This window comes from Azolla caroliniana, unplaced genomic scaffold (assembly GCF_043228905.1).
Source record: "Azolla caroliniana isolate FFs.n. ecotype wild unplaced genomic scaffold, voAzoCaro1.0.p SCAF_103, whole genome shotgun sequence".
NCBI classification, from domain to species: Eukaryota; Viridiplantae; Streptophyta; class Polypodiopsida; order Salviniales; family Salviniaceae; genus Azolla; species Azolla caroliniana.
The window spans coordinates 33,126-52,787 of NW_028230538.1; the positions used below are offsets into that span (position 1 = coordinate 33,126).

The 19,662-nt window shown below is 42.8% G+C and overlaps 1 protein-coding gene across 1 annotated transcript; it reads right to left on the reverse strand.

The window, feature by feature from the left end:
• Positions 1 to 699: 699 nt before the first annotated feature.
• On the reverse strand, positions 700 to 3,289 carry LOC147849254 (phenylalanine ammonia-lyase-like). Its single transcript, XM_087337712.1, has one exon. It carries the CDS (start codon positions 3,222 to 3,224, stop codon positions 900 to 902), a length of 2,325 nt encoding a protein of 774 aa, XP_087193838.1. The 5' UTR covers positions 3,225 to 3,289; the 3' UTR covers positions 700 to 899.
• Between the last annotated feature and the right edge of the window lie 16,373 nt (positions 3,290 to 19,662).

Consider the following 19,662-nt stretch of genomic DNA (forward strand, 5'->3'; position numbering starts at 1 on the left):
ACAGTATCTTTTATCACCCATACATATAGCATATAAATTACAAGTCATAAGAAATATTAGGAGCGTTATGACAAGTCTCTTGTCTTAATTGGTGGATGTCCTCTTTTGGTTTGACCTTTTTTTCTATATTTAATTAGTTGATTAACACGTGGTTAAATATACATGGTTGGATGAAAGGTACGTCATGTTTTGCTTTAAGAGCAATGGAATGATATTTCTATTAAGTAAGTAGCTTTTTGCATGTGCAATGGGATAAGATGTTTCCATCAATTTTGTCCTTTCTATGCTCTGTAGGAGAATCAAGTGAATTGAAGTAATAACTTGTATATAATAAACTGTGAACCTCTCGACTTTTACTTACTCTGGGGAATCAATGCAATTTAGGTCTTCGAGTCTTAATGGTTGAGTTTGGGCCCTGGGGTGTATTCATATATTTTCGGTGCTAACACCCATAAGGCCCCCATTTCATTATAGAAATAGTAGTGGGAGCATTACTACTCACCACCAACACATGCGAATACGATTACAACTCACCACGATAACATATATCTATGTATACAATTACAACTCACCACGACAACATATATCTATGTATACCATTACAACTCACCAAGACAAAATATATCTATAGCATTACAACTCATCAATGACATGTAAAAGAAAAGAAGATAAAAGTTCACATTGTAAAGAAACAGAATGTGTAAATGTAGGTAGGGTATTTGTCAATTGTCATTTATTATTGTTAATTATTGTTGTGCCCTTAGCTTAGTAACGATAGAGGGGCATTGTTTCGAATTTAGGCAAAAGTAGAGAGATAACTTGCAAAAAGTAGAGAGAGGGAAACTGAGTGATAGAAGAAGAGAAGGGAAGAGAAGGTTTGGATGCTTCCCCAGTCCTGTTTACACTCCAAGGGACCAATAGCCTTTCCCGGCAGTGGCGGACGGAGACCGGACATTGTCGAACCATGCCCAATAAGTAGGGTTAAACACTGCCGGCGAGGCCGGCACGGTCCGAGGAGTGAATGGTCCAGCCGACCGGCGCCACCCTTCTAAGCATTTCAGCAAAGGTATTAGGAGCTTGCCCTCGAGGAACGTGATGAAAACCTTCTCAATGTCCTCCCCTGGGCTCCTTGTCGCGGTACCCCTAAGGAGATCGGTACCTAGTTCGGTCCTCACTAGCTTGTACAAGGGGTAGGTTCGGCACTTTTTGATCCGGTTTGGAACGGCGTAGTCGCCCGAATCATAGCGTTCCCTAGCCTTGGGGATCTCCTCATCAAGGAGCGCTTTTAGGTTTGCCTCGAAGGTCGGGATCTTCTTGAATAGCTCGGGCACCGATGTTTCGTCATTCGATGATGCTTGTGACTTTAGGGCTTGCTCGACCAACACCTCTCGGAGTTGTAGCATTAGAGAATAGGCAGGATTGGACGCATTGTCGATGTAGGAGAACACGGGCTGGTGCTCGACAACTTGCAAGAGCTCCTTCTCCGAGAATTTGGTCGGGAAGGGCGAGCCCTTGTCGGTGGCATTGAGATCATCATGGAAAGTGGATGTGATGGCCTTCTCCACAAGCTTCTTCACCACTTCCTTCATGTTCTCTTCCAAGTGTCGGAGATCCACGGCTTGGCAGAGTGCGATCAAGTAGGTGGACGACATGAGCTTGAGGATCTCGACCGCCTCGGCTGACTTCCGGGCCGAGATGAGGCCGAGGGAGTTCACATCTTGGTTGTGTTGTTCCGCACTTTGGACGTGAGTTGTCACGGGGTTAGCAAGGTATTGGAGCTCGGAGCAATATGCGGCCATTGCGATCTCCGCACCCTTCATGCCATAGTCGAGGCTCGGGTTGGGCCCCCCTGAGAGGTTGGAGGGTAGGCCGGAGTTGTAGTAGTCGCAAACGAGCTCCGAGAATTGGGCGAACATGAGCTTACCGATGGCCGCGAGCGCGATCCGGATGTTGTCCATGGACACCCCGATGGGAGTCCCTTGGAAGTTCCCGCCGTGGAGGGCCATGTCCCGTGACACATCGATGAGAGGGTTGTCGTTCACCGAGTTGATCTCTCGCTCGATCGCGTGTGTAGCGAACCTTATCACCTCCACCTGGGGGCCGAGCCACTGGGGCGAGGTACGCAACGCGTACCGGTCTTGCTTCGGCTTCGACAAGGGGTCATTCTCATGGAGCTTTGCGGCTGCCTTCATGTAGGAGCTCCCTTCGAGCAAGAACTCCATGACCGCGGCGGCCTCGATCTGCCCCGGGTGATGCTTGAGCTGGTGCGTGAGTGGATCAGTGAACTCGGGCTTCCCTTGCATGACCTCGCAGAAGAGGGCCGACAAGACCTCGGCCAGGAGGACCAGGACATTGGAGTCGAAGCAAACGTGGGATGCGACCGCGGCCCCAACCGAGGTCCCATTGACTAGGGCCAATCCTTCCTTGGGTTGGATCTCGAAGGGCTCCTCGATCCCCGCCAGCTTTAGGGCCTCGATCGCCTTGAGCTCGCGGCCATCGGGCACCACAGCCACCGAATTCGGCCTCGCGGTGATGAGCCCGGCAATGTAAGAGAGCGGCACAAGGTCCCCGGATGCTGTGATCGTACCGCGGAGCGGGATCTTCGGTATCACATTGGCGCAGATCAGCTTCCTCATTGCATCCAGGATCGCCCACCGGATGCCCGAGTAGCCTTGCATCAATGTGTTCGTCCGGACGAGCATGGCCGCACGCGCGTACTTGATGGGCAAAGTGCAGCCGTCCGACGGGCGGGCGATGACCCCTGCGTTGAGGAAGCGTATCAGCTCCTTTTGTAGATCAGTGGCTTGTGTTGTCCGGCGGTGTGAAGTGGCCCCGAACCCCGTCGTGACCCCGTAAGTGTCGGTCCCCTTTAGAATGTTGTTGAGGACCCAGTTGGAGCTCTCGTCCACACGAGCCTTGGCTTCGGCTTCATCGAGCTCGACCACCACGGATGCGCGTTGCGTGATGGCCGTGACTTGGCCGACCGTGAGGCTACTCCCCCGTAGGACCACTGACTCGGTCTCCAGGAACTGGCGAACCATGCCTCGCACCTCATCGAAGTGGCTCGACTGGAGTGCCTCCGCGGCCTTCACCCAATGGGGGGGCTTCGCCACAGGGCCATCGATGAAGAGCGCATTCACACCGGCCACAGGCAACGGCAATGTGGGCGGGCGACGGAGCTCAGACAGCTTGGACTCCGCGGTAGAGTTGTTAGTGGTGGCCATGGTTGTCCAAAACAAACAAATTGAGGCTAGATGATGGAAGAAATGGTTCAATGATGTATATGTGTGTGTGTGTGTGAGAGAGAGAGAGAGAGGAAAGGAGAGATTCACAAGACAAGGTGAGCACTTCACAAGTGTTCCCCATTGTTTTTCTTTTTAAGGAGGTTCTTTGCTTGGACTAGTCTCATGGAGGACCCGGTCCAAGGCACAAATGGTATTCACAAGATCTTATGTGTTCGTTCTTTCACACACTTCTAATACAAACAAAACGTTATACCCCCAAGGCCCACACCCCCTTTACACTTTCTAATCCAAAGCAAGACTAGTCCTAGTCTTCCATTTGAACACATTGGTGCTACCACTTGCTCTTTCCCTTTGTACCCATCATCAATTTGTGTTTTTGTTGCTTGAATGCTACGGTTGATGTGATTCTCCACATGCCTCTCATCATCCAATTATTTGCACCATTGCAATTCCCGTTCGATGTTGCCTCGTTGTTAGAAACCTCCACCTTCAAAATGCCCCTCTCACTTGGTCTCAAACCTAAACCCATTCTCTGTCGTGGCAATGAATAGAACCTTGTGAGAGCACAAGGAATGGTCATCCTACAATTGTTGACATGAAAATACATCCCAATGGAGAATTGTGTGTTGAGTATGCAAAAATCATCGTGAACATCCCATAAGGCAACATGAGGAAAGGTCTTCCTTCACTTCCAAATTGTGTTTATTAAGCGTACATTTCTCCGGGAATGATTAATAGGTGGTTATGCTATATCATTAACGTGGGGATAGGAAAATGTAAACTTGGTCTCGTGACTTGTCAACTTACAAAATTCTTTTGCACATGGAATGTTGTTATGCGATTTCAAATTTCACATGTCACCATCCTTTCTTAGAAACTCCGTCTCTCTCTCTCTCTTGATTATTTGTCAATGTCCTAGTTAAAGTATGTTTCTTGACACTCAAAGACTGTAGCAACAAAGAGAGGTGTCACCACCCTTGAAATATAAGTGAACCATGGATGTTATCTTTAAGATTGAATCTATAAATCTTTGATGTAGGATGTCCAAACAAATAAAACTTACAAAGATCTAGAAGTAAGTTATCCAAAGATCTTACTCATTTTATAGATCAAATGACATTCCATGAACCATCTCTTGATATAATTTAGAGTCAAATTAGTGTGATGGGACTCATGCATATAAAAGCATTTACATCTAGTGATAAATCAATTAATTGTGACTTCCACATGTTACCAAATACATAGAATACTTGAAGAAGAAGATTATTCGTATTGAATCCCTAAAACATGTGAGGGATAATATTTGAAGAAGAAGAATATTCATATTGAATCCCTATAACATGTGGGGGATATCAATGACTAATTATAGAGTATTTAGGTATAAATAATTTTTACATGAAGATAACTAAATGTTCACATTGAAGCACTTTCATTTTTCTGTGATACCATGGTATTTTCTTGGCAACTTCTTTACAATGTATCATTTCATTTTGAGAATCCTAGAATTGAAAGTTTTATTTAAGGTTATATTTGAGGAGCATTTGCAAGCATAATTGGAAGGCTTTTTTTATGTTTACAACAATTTGGATGTTTTAACTTTTAACTATGCTTTAGTAACTCATGTCTCTTCCATTTTGTATAATATACACTAATTAATTTATAGAACACAATAGGTCACATTGTGCTTTGCAAGAATGAGTACTAATACTCTATATGTATATGTTCGACAAATTGTTAAAATGCTTCCCTCCCTCTATTTTTGTTTAATGTCTTTTTTAATCCCTCCACCTTCCACTTAATTTTCATTCTACCCCTCCTTATTTAGTACTAATTCTCCCGCTACCCTTCCCCTTTTCCCTTCTATTTTGTCTCACTCTAACCTCCTATTTCTCCCCCTGTGTTTTAATTCATTTAGTTACTTTTTCACTCTATCCCTCCCTTTTCCTTTCAAAATTTTCCTCCTACCCTTCCCCCTTGCTTATCTAATTTTTCACTTCACCCCTCCCCCCTATTGATTTCTAAAATTCACTCTACCCCTCTTTTTCTAAAATTCATTCTACCCTCCTTTGACTTCTACCTTTTTACGTTCTACCCTTCCTTTCTCTTTTCTAAATTGTACTCTACCCCTCTCTCTCTCTTTCACTAATTTCCCTCTACCCCTACCCACTTGACATCTAACTCCTATTTCAACTCCCTCTCCCTTTTCAATTTTTTAATTTTCTCGTTTTACCCACCCTCCCGCTAGTTTTCCTATTCCCACTCTACGCCTCCCTCTTTCACTAACTCTATTCTACCCCCTCGCCCCTTATTTCTAATTTTTACCCCTCCTCCTTTGTTTCTTCTAAATGTCACTTTAACCTCCCCTCTTTAACTTTAATTTCATTCTACCCCTCAAACTTCTCTAAATTTTTCTTCCTACTCTTGCCCCTTTTTCTAAATTTCAATCTACCCCTCCCCCTTCTTTTTTCTAGATTTTCACTTATACCCATCCCTCCTATTTTTCTGTGATCACCCTACCCCTCCCACCTCGTTCCCAATTATTACTTTACCCCTCCCTCTTTCAGTAATTTTATTCTACCCATCGCAACTTATTTCTAATTTTTGTTTCCTACCCTTCCCTACTTATTTCTAATTTTATTTCCTAACCCTCCCCCTTTCATTCTTCTAAATCTCACTCTACCCTTTCCTCCAATTTAATTTCCATGTCACTTCCTACCCCTCCCCCCTTACTTCTAAATGCATGCTCTCTGCCCCTCCCCTCTCATACCCCATCCTTTTTTCAAAGATCTCTATAAAATCTTTCCCTACCCACCACTATACATCACCCTCCCTAACTCCCACATCACACATTTTCAAATAACCCCATAAAATGTTTTACCCCCCCACCAAATCCATCACCCCCGTGAACTCCCACATCATAAAATTTGAAACCTCTCTCTCTCTCTCTCTCTTATCCCTTATATTCCCTATATAAACCCCTCAAATTCTACACGGTCGTGTGCACTGATGAATTCCTTAGGAGCGAAACTAGTTTGCCACATTGACCATTTATTTGTATTACCTTTTAAGTTTCTTAATATGAATTGGTTTTTAGTGTATCTCTCTCTCTCTCTAAACTTTGTATATATATTTCTCTCTCATCTTTGTATCTCTCTCTCTCTCTCACACACACACACACACACTTGTGTTCTTTAGCTAACACTCTCCCTCTCACATACACCCACCGATTGTATACAACTCGCACTTCTTGCATCATCCTCATGGTCTAAAACTCGCAATGCATGTAATCCATGTAATGTATGATAGTTGTTTGGTGCACGTGTGCTACATGTGATGCATGATATCCTGTACTGGTTTTCGAGGGTATTGTCCAGTACCAACACCAAGTCTCCTTCTTGGATCTTTCATGAATGTAGTCTTTTCAGTTTGTCAAATCTTGCTTTGTTCTTGACCCAAGCTTCCTTAAGCTTCTTAGTGCTCAACCTTTTCTACATGTTCTATTTGACATTGTAGTTGTTGGATTCAAATAGCCAGCAAGTCTTCTCTACTCATTTCTGACTTCCATGAGAGCACCGCACATGTAGAGATTTTCTCTTCAATTGGCCAATTGTATGTGGTCTTGTCAGCCCACAACCCATATTGGAAGACCTTCGGTACTCTACCTTTGCATGCCTTTGCAAGTGCCTTGACTATTGGGCCATGTCCTCTTTCTATCTTCCCATTCATCTTAGGATTATATGAAATTGTCAATGATAGCCGAATTCCAATCTTTCGGCTTCGTCAGAATTGGGCTCGCCACTATCGGCCATTATCTTTCCTATACACCCACACCTATACACTATATCCTCAAGTATAAATGACATATTGTTGACGTGGCCTTTGATCTTAGTGTTGTCAGGAACAGTACTAAGACAGAGAAGGAATTAGTACTAAACGAAGGATTAGTACTATGAGAGGTGTAGAACTTCTTTGAGAGAAGGAAGAAGTGAGCGAGACGGAGAGAAAGAGAGAGATCGAGAGAGGGAGAGAGTGATGATAAGAAAGATATGTATTATGTGAAGAGAATATACAATGGTGGCTAAAAGGCTTAAGACTGGCATTGAACCAATTTGGTTCAACATAATGCCTAGTGCCCTCTTTTATAGTGTTTTCAGGAGTAATCCTAAAGCTTCTAGAATGTTCCAGAGAAATCTGGAATATACATTAATTTCCTATAGTAAAATGTAAATGAAAATAATATCCTACGTATTACAATAGATGATCTAATGGTCAAGAGCTCGACCCATATACCTAAGGTCATGGGTTCGAGTCTTGCCATATCATGACACTATCTTCCCTTTAAAACAACGAGTGTCACGAGTCGTCTTGGATTGAGGACCCGGTTTGTGTGGATATTAACGATGGAAGTCTTCAAGAAGAGCACGAGCATTCGTCACATTCTCAATCGGTTCCCAAGTACGTTCGTTGGGACTATAGCCTAGCCAATCGACTAGATAGCAGAGCTTGTTGCGAACAATCTTGGAATCAAGGATGGCGGCAACCTCGTACTCCGGCCCATCTTCAAGCTCGATCGGGGGTGGAGGTTGTATAAGACGTCCTGGGATGGTGCTCTCGTGATAGGGTTCAAGGAGAGAACTATGAAACACCGGATGTATCCGAAGTTGAGGAGGTAGATCGAGACGAAAAGCGACATCATTAATCTTTTTGATAATACGGAAAGGACCTAATCACCGATAATCCAACTTCTCACATGGGCAAGTAGTCTTGATGTGTCGTCCTAGCAGCCACACCCGATCTCCAATATTAAAACTGGATGGAAGTCGATGACGATCCGCGTAGACCTTGTGTGTTTGTTGAGCTTGTTGGAGATGAGTAGATAAATCCGCTTGTATCTTGCGTAACCGCTCCAAACGATCCTCCGCGCATGGATTTGTGGACACCTCTAGGTTTTCAAGTACACTCCACCAGGGGTGACATCCCGTATAAGCATAAAATGGCGTAACTTTAGTGGATGCGTGGATAGAGTTGTTATAGGCAAATTCGGCGAACTGGAGAATATTTGCCCAGTCATCCTGATGATAGTTGAGAAAGCACCGCAGATACTGCTCCAACGTTTGATTTGTTCGTTCAGCTTGGCCATCGGTTTGTGGGTGGTAGCCGGAGGAGAGGTTACAAGTGACCTTGAGCATGTTAAAAAGGTGCTTCCAGAATTTTGACACGAACTGGGGTCCACGGTCACTGATGATACTATCGGGAAGTCCATGATGCCGACATACTTCACACATGGCAATTTCGGCAGTGTCTTCACTGGAGATCTCCTTAGTACATGGCAAGAAATGAGCCATCTTCGTATATCGATCGACCACCATTAGAATCGCATTGAACCCCTTAGAGACTGGAAGATCTGTGATGAAGTCTAGAGCAATGGATAGCCTTGGCATATGGATGATGCCTTGGCATTTTCGCTTTGCAGCATGTATCACAAGTCCGAACAAAATCCTCGACAAATTGTCGCATACAAGGTCACCAGAATGATCGTTGTACTAAATCTAATGTTTTAGTACTACCAAAATGCCCAGTTGTATATGTGTCATGACAGTTTTGTACTACTCGAAGGTGGCAAGAACCATTAGGAACATACAAAAGTTCTTTAAAGAAGAGTTGTATTTTCATTTCTGACTTCCATGAGAGCACCGCACATGTAGAGATTTTCTCTTCAATTGGCCAATTGTATGTGGTCTTGTCAGCCCACAACCCATATTGGAAGACCTTCGGTACTCTACCTTTGCATGCCTTTGCAAGTGCCTTGACTATTGGACCATGTCCTCTTTCTATCTTCCCATTCATCTTAGGATTATATGAAATTGTCAATGATAGCCGAATTCCAATCTTTCGGCTTCGTCAGAATTGGGCTCGTCTCTATCGGCCATTATCTTTCCTACACACCCACACCTATACACTATATCCTCAAGTATAAATGACATATTGTTGACGTGGCCTTTGATCTTAGTGTTGTCAGGAATAGTACTAAGACAGAGAAGGAATTAGTACTAAACAAAGGATTAGTACTATGAGAGGTGTAGAACTTCTTTGAGAGAAGGAAGAAGTGAGCGAGACGGAGAGAAAGAGAGAGATCGAGAGAGGGAGAGAGTGATGATAAGAAAGATATGTATTATGTGAAGAGAATATACAATGGTGGCTAAAAGGCTTAAGACTGGCGTGGAACCAATTTGGTTCAACATAATGCCTAGTGCCCTCTTTTATAGTGTTTTCAGGAGTAATCCTAAAGCTTCTAGAATGTTCCAGAGAAATCTGGAATATACATTAATTTCCTATAGTAAAATGTAAATGAAAATAATATCCTACGTATTACAATAGATGATCTAATGGTCAAGAGCTTTACCCATATAACCTAAGGTCATGGGTTCGAGTCTTGCCATATCATGACAAGTGCTCCCCCTTCTACCTGATTTGTAAGTCTTCTTTGGCTAGCACAAAGAACCTCTTCTAACTTGCCCCCATCGGCATTGCTATTATATCCACAATCCACTTGTAGTGTACACCCGACAAGTAAGTTGGGTGCAACTCATGCCTATACTTAATATTGGAGTAGAATTGACACATTGGGTGTGTTTCCACATACCTCTTGATTTCATTGCAGAATCTCGGCCACCGATATCTTTCCTTTATTTTGCTAAATGTTGCCCAGACTCCACGATGTCCAACCCACTCCCTATCATGCAACTACTTTAATATCTGCTCCCGTTGCACTTGGTCATAGATAACCTGCTGGATTTCCCATTTTACACTTAGGGTGCTCACACAGATATCCATCATGTAAGAAGAATTGGTGAGCCTTCCTTCAAAAGTTCAAGATGTTCCTCCCACTCCACGTTCCTTCTTTCCATGGTGCTTGTAGATACTTCATCACATTTTTCTTCCTTAAACTCTTGTTCTTCATGTGGCTCACCCCTTCTAATTGTGTTTATGGCTAAATTTCAATGCTCTTCTTCTTCATTATCTGATTCTGCTACTTGCTCTAGACACCATATCAACTATTGCATTCTTTTCTCTAGATATATGTCGAAACTCGAGGTTGATGGATTTTATGTAGAAACACCACCTAAGCATCGCTTGATTTGGAATATCCTAAATTGCAATAATTCTGAGAACTAGTAAAAAATCTATCTCTACAATCACTCTTGCACCAATTAGATAGTCCATATCTGTCTTGATGGCAGTTACTATCTCCCAAAGATTTCTCTTCACTTGCACATACTTTCGCTGACACCCAATGAGCACTTTTCCACCGAATCAAATTGGATGTCTTCCGCCTTTCTCATCTTGCTAACTTATCATCCACCCGATCCCAATTGGACTGGAATAGACCGTGACGATTAGTGGTTGGGTGTAGTCGGGTTGTTTGAAAGCAAGAGCTTTAGCTAGACTCTCCTTCAATCTTCTAACTACATAGGAGTGTTCTTTTGTCCACTCAAACACTTCACCTTTTCTTAATAGTTGGTACCTGGATATGATATGTAGGCCTAGTGTGGAATCCACCTACAATAGAAGACACATGCACCCAAGAACCTCCAAACCTCAGATCCCAATGAGACTCGAATCAACTGTGACGATCAATATTTGGGTGTAGTTTGGTTGTTTGAAAGCAAGAGCTTTAGCTAGATTCTCCTTCAGTCTTCTAACTGCATTGGAGTGTTCTTTTGTCCACTCAAACACTTCACCTTTTCTTAATAGTTGGTACACTATATATGATATGTGGGCATAGTGTGGAATAAACCTACAATAGAAGACACAAGCGCCCAAGAACCTCCAAACCTCACATACAGAATTGCAATCCTCCTTTGTATTCTGTATTGCATTGATCTTTGCTAGTGTCGGTTTTCTTCCGTATGGCTTATACACATGCCCTACCGCTAGTACCTACCGAACCCCAAACATTGATTTTGGAGCCGAAATTGTCATGTGTACTTCCTCTAGTCTCAAAAGCACCTTATCACAATCCTATATGTGATACCTAATGAACTTCTGACATCCAACACTATCCAACTCTTCATTCTTCATTCTTTCCTCACATCCTTTGATTTGAATATTATCCAAGACAGGCATGGTTATGTGAGGGATAAAATCTTGGAGAACTTTGTGCATATTGTTTATCATGTGAGCAACCCAGTTGGTCTCATCTTGAGGTAAGGTGCACATCTGAAGTAATCCGATTGGAGTCCTAATGGAGGTGATATCTTAGCTACTAACCGCAAATTGGAATTTATCGTAGCCAAAGTCGAGATCACCCATCGAGTAGATCGCCCTCCCAACAAACATCTCAGCAAAGTCATCTACTATCGGCTCCATTGTTGAATTTTGGATGATGACTCGATTCACTGAATGCATGTCTTGGATGAATTGAAGCTGCCCATCCTTCTTCTACACCGTAAACCATATACTTGAGTATGGAGCATTAGATGGTTTCAAGATGCCCATTTTCACATTTTCCTTTAGAAACTCAATTAGTTGCAGTATCCTCACTCTTGGCACTGAATCAACTTTGAATTCCACTGAACGTGTGGGATTACGAAGATGATCATCAGTTCAACCACTTTCAGATCCACACATCCAATTTTTTGGGATTGAAGGAGAATGCTTTCTCGTGTTGCCCTAGAATCTTCTTGAATTTTGCTTCTTCCATAGACGATAGACAATCATCCCCTCTATTGGCCGCCTCAGACGACCAAGTGGGAAAGGACGAAGCAGAGCGGGTAACACTTTTGGCACCTTCGAACTAGGAATCCTAGCTGGAGAAATTTTGCGACAAAAGGACAACGGATTTTGACTAAACCCTTACTCGGGACCCACGCCCCCGAATCCATTCAGAAACTCCACGGAGTTAGTGGTTAAAGACATCGACCTCCCTGCCAAATCAACCTCTGGCAGCGGACCCACCCTCCATTAATATGGACCTCATTGTTCAATATTGTAATATTAGTGTAAACTATTAATAGCCATTACCATTATGTATGAAAAAAAAATTGAAAAAGAAAAAGAAAAAGGTAGAGCTATATTTAAGGTTTTGCATGCAGGCACATAAACCAAGATAACAAGTACTCTCTGACTTCCCACATGTGGATGACATGGCTCGAAGGATCTTGGACACTACTGTTCCCTCAGCACAAAAAGTAACCTAAGTCATCTCTCCAACCCTGCACAACATAGAAGCTCTCCCCGCTCTTCTCTCCGCACAGGTAGCTCCTCTGCCCAGCCTGACCCTGAGTCAGCCATGACTATCGACATCTCTCGACTCTACTTTAGCTTTCTGATTTCAGTTTGATTGCTCCTTGCAATCAACATGTCATCGAAGTATAGGAACAGATAGATCCGGGACTCGTCCGCCAGTTGCCGAGTATATAAACATGGGTCGGAGTCGGACCGGTTGTAGCCGAGTTGTCGGATGTAGGAATCGAACTTCTGGTACCACAACCTCGACGCTTGTTTTAAGCCGTATAGGCTTTTCTTCAATCGATATACGAGGTGACTTTCCTCCCCCGTCGCCGAGAAGCCTGTTGGTTGAGACATGTAAATGTCTTCATTCAGATCTCCATGTAGGAATGTCGTTTTTACGTCTAGTTGCTTGAGAGAGGTCATCTTGACTACTGGCAATAATATTTCGTTGTAGTCAATCCCATGTTCTTGCTTGAATCCCTTCGCGACGAGCCGAGCTTTGTATTTGGGCTTTTCCGAGTCAGATCCATATTTGTGTCTAAATACTCACTTGCAAAGCAACGACTTTCTTCCAACTGGTAGTTCGACTAGCTCCCATGTATTGTTTTGATGGATCGAGTCCATCTTGGATCTCATGGCTTGTATCCATGTATTGGCGTCTGGTGCGGCTATAGCTTCTTCATATGTGATTGGTTCACCTGCATCAGTGTAGTTGACGTAGTCAAGGCCCAATTGATGGAACTCTGTTGGACTTCAGGCTCGTCCACATCTCCTGAGTGCCGATTTATTCGGTTCAATTCCTTCATGTTGGTTTGACAGTCTTCAGGAGTCCTGTTGGATGACTCGTCCTTGTGATAGGATCTTGATGATGTCGAGTCGTCCTCCCCTGTTTTGGGATTGATTGACTTGGAGGTAGGGGATTTAGATGACTTGGATTTGTTTTTCCCTTTGGTGTTTCAGTCGGGTCAACTCTGTCTCTTTTGACTCTGTCATTTCTGGCTCGCACCTTGTTTACTTTTCCTTTGTCGACTCTTGTCTATTCGACTTTGTCTTCGAGTTTGACTAGTGGACCTACTACCGATTCGGAGTCGACAAGTGTATTGTTGGCTTGGTCGAGTTCAACTGTTTGTCAAATCTCTAATTCGGTTTGGTGGGTCGGTCTTTCTACGATATCTCTATGGATTTCGAAGGAGACCTTTTTACCAACTATTTTCTACTAGTTCCTCTTCGAGAGAATGGAGTCTTCATTGAAGACTATGTCACTACTCCGGATCAATTTCTGGATCTTTGGGTCCCATAGCTTGTTGCCGAATTCCCCATCGGTTCCATAACCGAGAAATATGCATTTCGTTGCATGGGGTGCCAACTTGGTCCTTTTCTCCCTCGGGATGAATGTGTAGGCTTCGCATCCGAATATATGGAGCCTATCATAGGTTGGCTGTTTGGCTGACCATAGTGCTTGTGGCACTTCGAGCCTGATTTCTTTTGACGACGATAGATTGATCAAATATACTTTCGCCTGCAATGCTTCGGCACAAAATTCCAACTTTAGTCTGTCTTGTTGGAGCATTGCCATCACCCTCTCCTGGATCGTTCGGTTGATCCATTCTACATGGGTGTGTATGGAACGGTCTTTTGATGTTTGATTCCTTTGTCGAACAGGTATTGTTTGAAGGCTCGGGAGGTGTATTCACCTCCGTTGTCGGATCAGAGTGTCTTCACTTTGTGTCCTGACTGGTTCTCCACTTCAGCTATGCACCGAATAAAGAATTCGAGCGCTTCATCTTTGGACCTAATTGAGTAGGCCCAGACCTTCCGTGTACAGTCATCTACAAATGTGACGAAGTACCAGGAGTCACCTAGTGATCGCTCAGGCATAAGCCCACATATATCTGTGTGAACGAGCTCTAGGGGTTGTCGCACCATCTCATAGTGGAGAGAGTGCGAACTTCATGTATGTTTCCCATATCGACAATGCTTGCAGAAGTCCGTCTTTGCTTGGAGTTTCGGAATGTAGTCAACCGCCATCAGCCGATTGAGTCCGTCTTGAGACATATGGCCGAGTCAGCCATGCCATAGGTTCGGGTCGGTCTTTTCGGCCACGTTCACGGCCCCTTCTAGATTGATCACCATCATTGGATACAAGGTGTTGTACTTGCATGTGCTTCCTATTTTCAGATTTCCACGATTGATCATCCATGTTGACTCATTGAGAGTCGTTCAATACCCTTCTTCGGCTAACATGCCGATGGAGACCAGACTCCTTTTTAGTGCCAATACATGTCAAACTTGGTGCAGGATTATCGTGTTGCCATTCAACAATTGGATTGGTACATCGCCAACTCCAACAATTTTGCATTCCTACTCATTGCCTAGTCGAACTGTGCCGCTGGCTCCGACCGAATAGTTCAAAAACCATTCAATATTAGGGGTCACGTTGTCGGGGTAGTTGTGGTTCGTGCGGCAAAGTCGCGGGGACTAAGGTTAAGGGGAGTTGAAGGAACTTAACTTTTAATAAGGCTTGTATGGTGATGATAGAATGGTTAAGGATAGTAAGAAGAAGAGTTACGAGTAATGTGTGTGTGTGTGAGAGAGAGAGACAAGCATAGATAAAAGATAGAGACAATGTATGATTCAAGAAAGAAGATTGAGACAAAGTATGATTCAAGGAACAAGAGTATATGATATAAACATGATGTATATTAAAAATATAATATTTTACCAACTTTACAATCCTTGACCGCAAACTGAACACATTCTCTATCGACCCTTGATTTGAACCCACGACCTCAACTTCGAAACGAGAGGTTCTCCACCCAATGAGCTAGTCTTCTTTAATTGATTGTATTATTTTCTCACTCTCTCTTGATTCCCCCCCTTGTTTACCCTTTCCCCTCTTTATATAAGTGTTGCCATGCATATGGTAATGTATGGGAGCATGGCATGCATGCAATGCATGAGTTACATGTAATGCATGATCGCCATTTGGCACACATGCATTGCATGTGATGAATGATGGCTATGTATGAAAATAAATATGGGATAAGTATAATGATGAAAATGCATTCTAAAATAACTAACCTAGCTTAGTGGTGTATGCTTGGTGCTTGGTATACAAGGTTGAGGGTTCAAGTCCCTCAATTTTACTTAATACAATATATAGCTTCATTCTTATATCATGAAGCACATTTATTACACACTTTTACAAATAAATAGCCTAGCCTAGTGGTATGTACATTGTATATTGTATATAAGGATGTGCGTTCAAGTCTCTCAAATATTATTAAATACAACATTTAAGCTCATTTTTATATCGTGAAGCACATTCTTCACGACACCCACCCCCTCTGAACTTGCACATTGGTTGTGTAGAGTTCATCCAACACTTCTTCCGATTTTTAGTTCTTCTACTTCTTCATAAAATTCAGGCTCTAATGACTCCCTCCTTTTAAATATTTTAATCCTTTTTCCTGCAATTGGGATACGAATTTCTGTCCCATCTAATTCATTGAGGAAATATGTGGCTTTATCTGTTATTTTCCTAACTTCATAAGGTCCAAACCATCTTTTTGCAAACTTCCGAATAGTACTGTATTGATTATCTAGGCTATTATCATATACTAATACCCAATCTCCCTCTTGCACCTTTCTTGGTCGTATTCTTTTCATCTTGTCAAATCTGTCCTTATTCTTGATTCTTGCCTCTTTCAATCTAGTAGCTGCTTTTTCTATGTCTTCTATCCTTGATTGAAGTTGTCGTATTCGAACCGCAAGTAAATCTTCCCTACTCATTTCCGATTCCCAAGGCAACACAGCCCATGTAGTTATCTTTTCTTCAATTGGCATTATTGGCTTCTGTCCTGTGATTAATTCTGCAGGCATATATCCAGTAACAGTGCTGTGAGTTGTCCTATCAGCCCATAGTGCATAGGGTAAGGTTTTTGGCCAATCACTAACCCGTCCTCTACATGCCTTTGCCAAAGCTTTGACTATTGGCCCATGTCCCCTTTCTACCTTTCCATTAGCTTCTGGATTGTACGCCGTTGTCAAAGAAAGCCGAATTCCTATTTTGTCGAAAAAATCTTGAGCTTCCGCAGAATTGAGTTCTCCCCTATCTGCCACTATCTTCCCGACACATCCATATCTACAAACAATGTCCTCCAAGATGAATTGACATACTCCTAATGTCCTTTTTGTTCTCAATGAACGACCTTCCACTTGATTTGTTAGATCTTCTCTAGCAAGAACCAAGTATCTCTTTTGTCCTACTCCAAGTGGCATTGTTACCAAATCTATCATCCACTTGTAATGCACCCCCGGTGAGTATGTTGGGTGTAATTCATCACAAAATTTTACATTTGAATAATATTGACAAGTGGGACAAGTTTCCACATACTTTTTTATTTGCTCATAGTATCGAGGCCACCAAAATCGTTCTTTAATCTTACTGAAAGTGGCCCACACTCCTCGATGACCAGCCCATTCTTTGTCATGCAGCTCTTTGATTATCTCCTTTCTTTGCCCTTCAGAACCTATTACTCTTTGCGGGTTTCCAGTCTTGGTTTTCGGATGTCGCCATAGATATCCTTCATGCAGGAAGAACTTATGGGCTTTCTTGCGAAACTGTGAGAACTCTTTTCCAGATCGACCTTTGTACTTGTCAGGGGTTTGTAGGTATTTCCCTATTTCCTTGAATTCTTCTTCATACTCCTCTTCTAGAAACTGCATTCCTCCTTCCCGAGTAATGCTTGTGGTAAGGACTGTTTGTTCTTTGTCCTCATCGTCCGAGTCTGGAATCTCCTCTTCCTCATACCTTGCTCTTGATAACATATCTGCTACTGCATTTCTATTCCCAGAGATATGTCGAACTTCAGGGTTGATTGATCTAATATAGATACACCATCTTAACATGGCTTGATCTGGAATATCACAATTAGCTATGATACCCAGAATAGGCAAACAATCTGTTTCTATTATTACTTCAGCACCAATTAAGTAATCTCTGTCTGTCTTTACAGCTGTTACTATCCCCCATAGCTCTCTTTTCACCTGTGCATATTTTCTTTGTCGACCACTAAGAACCTTTGCCCCGAATCGGACTGGATACCTTTCTTCCCTATCTTGTTGGCTTATCACCCATCCAATTCCAATGGGACTAGAGTCTACTGTGAGATATATGGGCCGGGTGTAGTCTGGTTGCTTTAATGGTGGAGCTTGTGCCAAGTAGTACTTCAATTTCTTCATTGCCTCGGAATGCTCTTCACTCCATTCAAATGTCTCTCCTTTTCTTTGGAGTCTATATAAAGGTTCAGATAAATGGGCATAATGCGGAATCCATTTACAGTAAAAAACACATACCCCCAAAAACCTTCGTACTTCTGAGATGGATGTACATTCCTCTTGCATATTTTGAATTGCATTGACCTTGGTTGGGGATGGCTTTCTCCCATATGGGCCACACATATGACCAACTATTAATATCTCTTTTGCCCCAAATATTGACTTCGCCCCTGATAAGGTCAAATGCACTTCTTCCATCCTTGATAGCACCTTCTCACAATCCTTGATATGATCAGCAACGAATTGACGGCAACCACTTTCGTCCAATTCCTCGTTCTTCTCTTCCTCCTTGCATCCCTTAATTGGAACATCATCTAGAAAAGGCATTGTAATATGAGGAACAAAATCACGAAGTACCTTGTTCATTCCATTCATCATATGCGCCACTGAGTTGGTCGCTCCTTGCGGCAAGGTGCACATCCGTACTAACCCTATAGGTGTCTTGATAGAAGTTATATCTCGACTTTTGATAGCAAGTTGAAATTGATCATACCCGGAATAAAGGTCTCCCATTGAATATATAGCTCTTCCTGCAAACATCTCAGCAAACTCATCCACAATTGGCCCTACTCCCGAGTTTCGGATTGTTACCTTATTCACGGGTTGCATATCTTGGATAAATCGGAGTCGCCCATCTTTCTTTAACACAGTGAACCATCGACTCGAGTAAGGAGCGTTCGATGGTTCCAAGATACCCATCCTTATCTTTTCTTTCAAAAGTTCTAATAGTTGAGGGATTCTAGCCCTAGGCATGGGTATTGGCTTAAAGTTCCATGGAATATGAGGGATAGTGAATATAACCATGGGCTCCACAATTTCTGGATCCACACACCCTATTTCCTCCGGTTGGAATGCGAACGCCTTTCCATGCCTTTTTAACATCTCCCTGAACTGCTTTTCTTCAGCGGGTAATAGGAAGTCACCCCCTCCTATTTTCATCCCTTGTATTGTTTCCGGAGTAAACACATGTCCTACCTTTCGTGGGTCTCTGATCATTGGCTCTGTGGCTGCTTCTTTGATTGCCTTTTCACTATCCCCTGGAAGTGGAGCAGCAATAGGACGAACCTTCTTCTCCACTGTCTTGTACTTTGTTAGTACATGAGCTTCATGATCCTTTCGAGCAACTTCTTCAATGACCTCATACATCTTGATTGAATGGACAGGAACTTGGATTTCGTTGTCTTCTTCCATTGCTTCCAAATGAGTTATTGTATCTTCAAAACTTAATTCTTCAAACATATCCTGAATTTCTTCATCATCATCTATTAATCCAGAACACTTAAAGTACTCGAAAGCATTTTGTATTTTATTATTATTTACTTTTAGTATAAAAGTAGCACCATTAGATGAGATTGTACAAGGAATATCTTTATTTACATTATTATTTATGGGGTTTTCTTTTATGCTCGGGCTATCACAGCCCCTACCTGTAAAAGCCCTATCTAAAAATCCTGGGAAAACTCTTCATCCATCTCTTGAATTGGATGTTCCCTCAAGCATTCTTTGTTTCTTTCATGGTTGGGCCTCACGGTTAAGAATTGGACAGTCTTTCTTCCATCTTGACTCTTGATTCTCGCGAAAGCCGAACCATCATCAATAACCTTTGTTTCCATCCTCACTGCGGTGATGTAGGGCTGGCCAAGGATGACGGGGTAGGTTGATCGATCCTGCACAAAGAAATTTTGATTCACCGAGACATCACCAATTGTTACCTTCACACTAGGACATGCTCCGAATAGATCCTCCGTAGTTTCTGTGGCAGCTCTTATTTTCCACCCATGATTCTTGTCAATCGGCCATCGTCCTCGAGCGTAAAATTCCGATGACATCATGTTAATCTCTG

Bases quoted from the DNA above. Each gene is read 5' to 3' on its own strand.
- LOC147849254 (XM_087337712.1), bottom strand. From the start codon at position 3,224: ATGGCCACCACTAACAACTCTACCGCGGAGTCCAAGCTGTCTGAGCTC.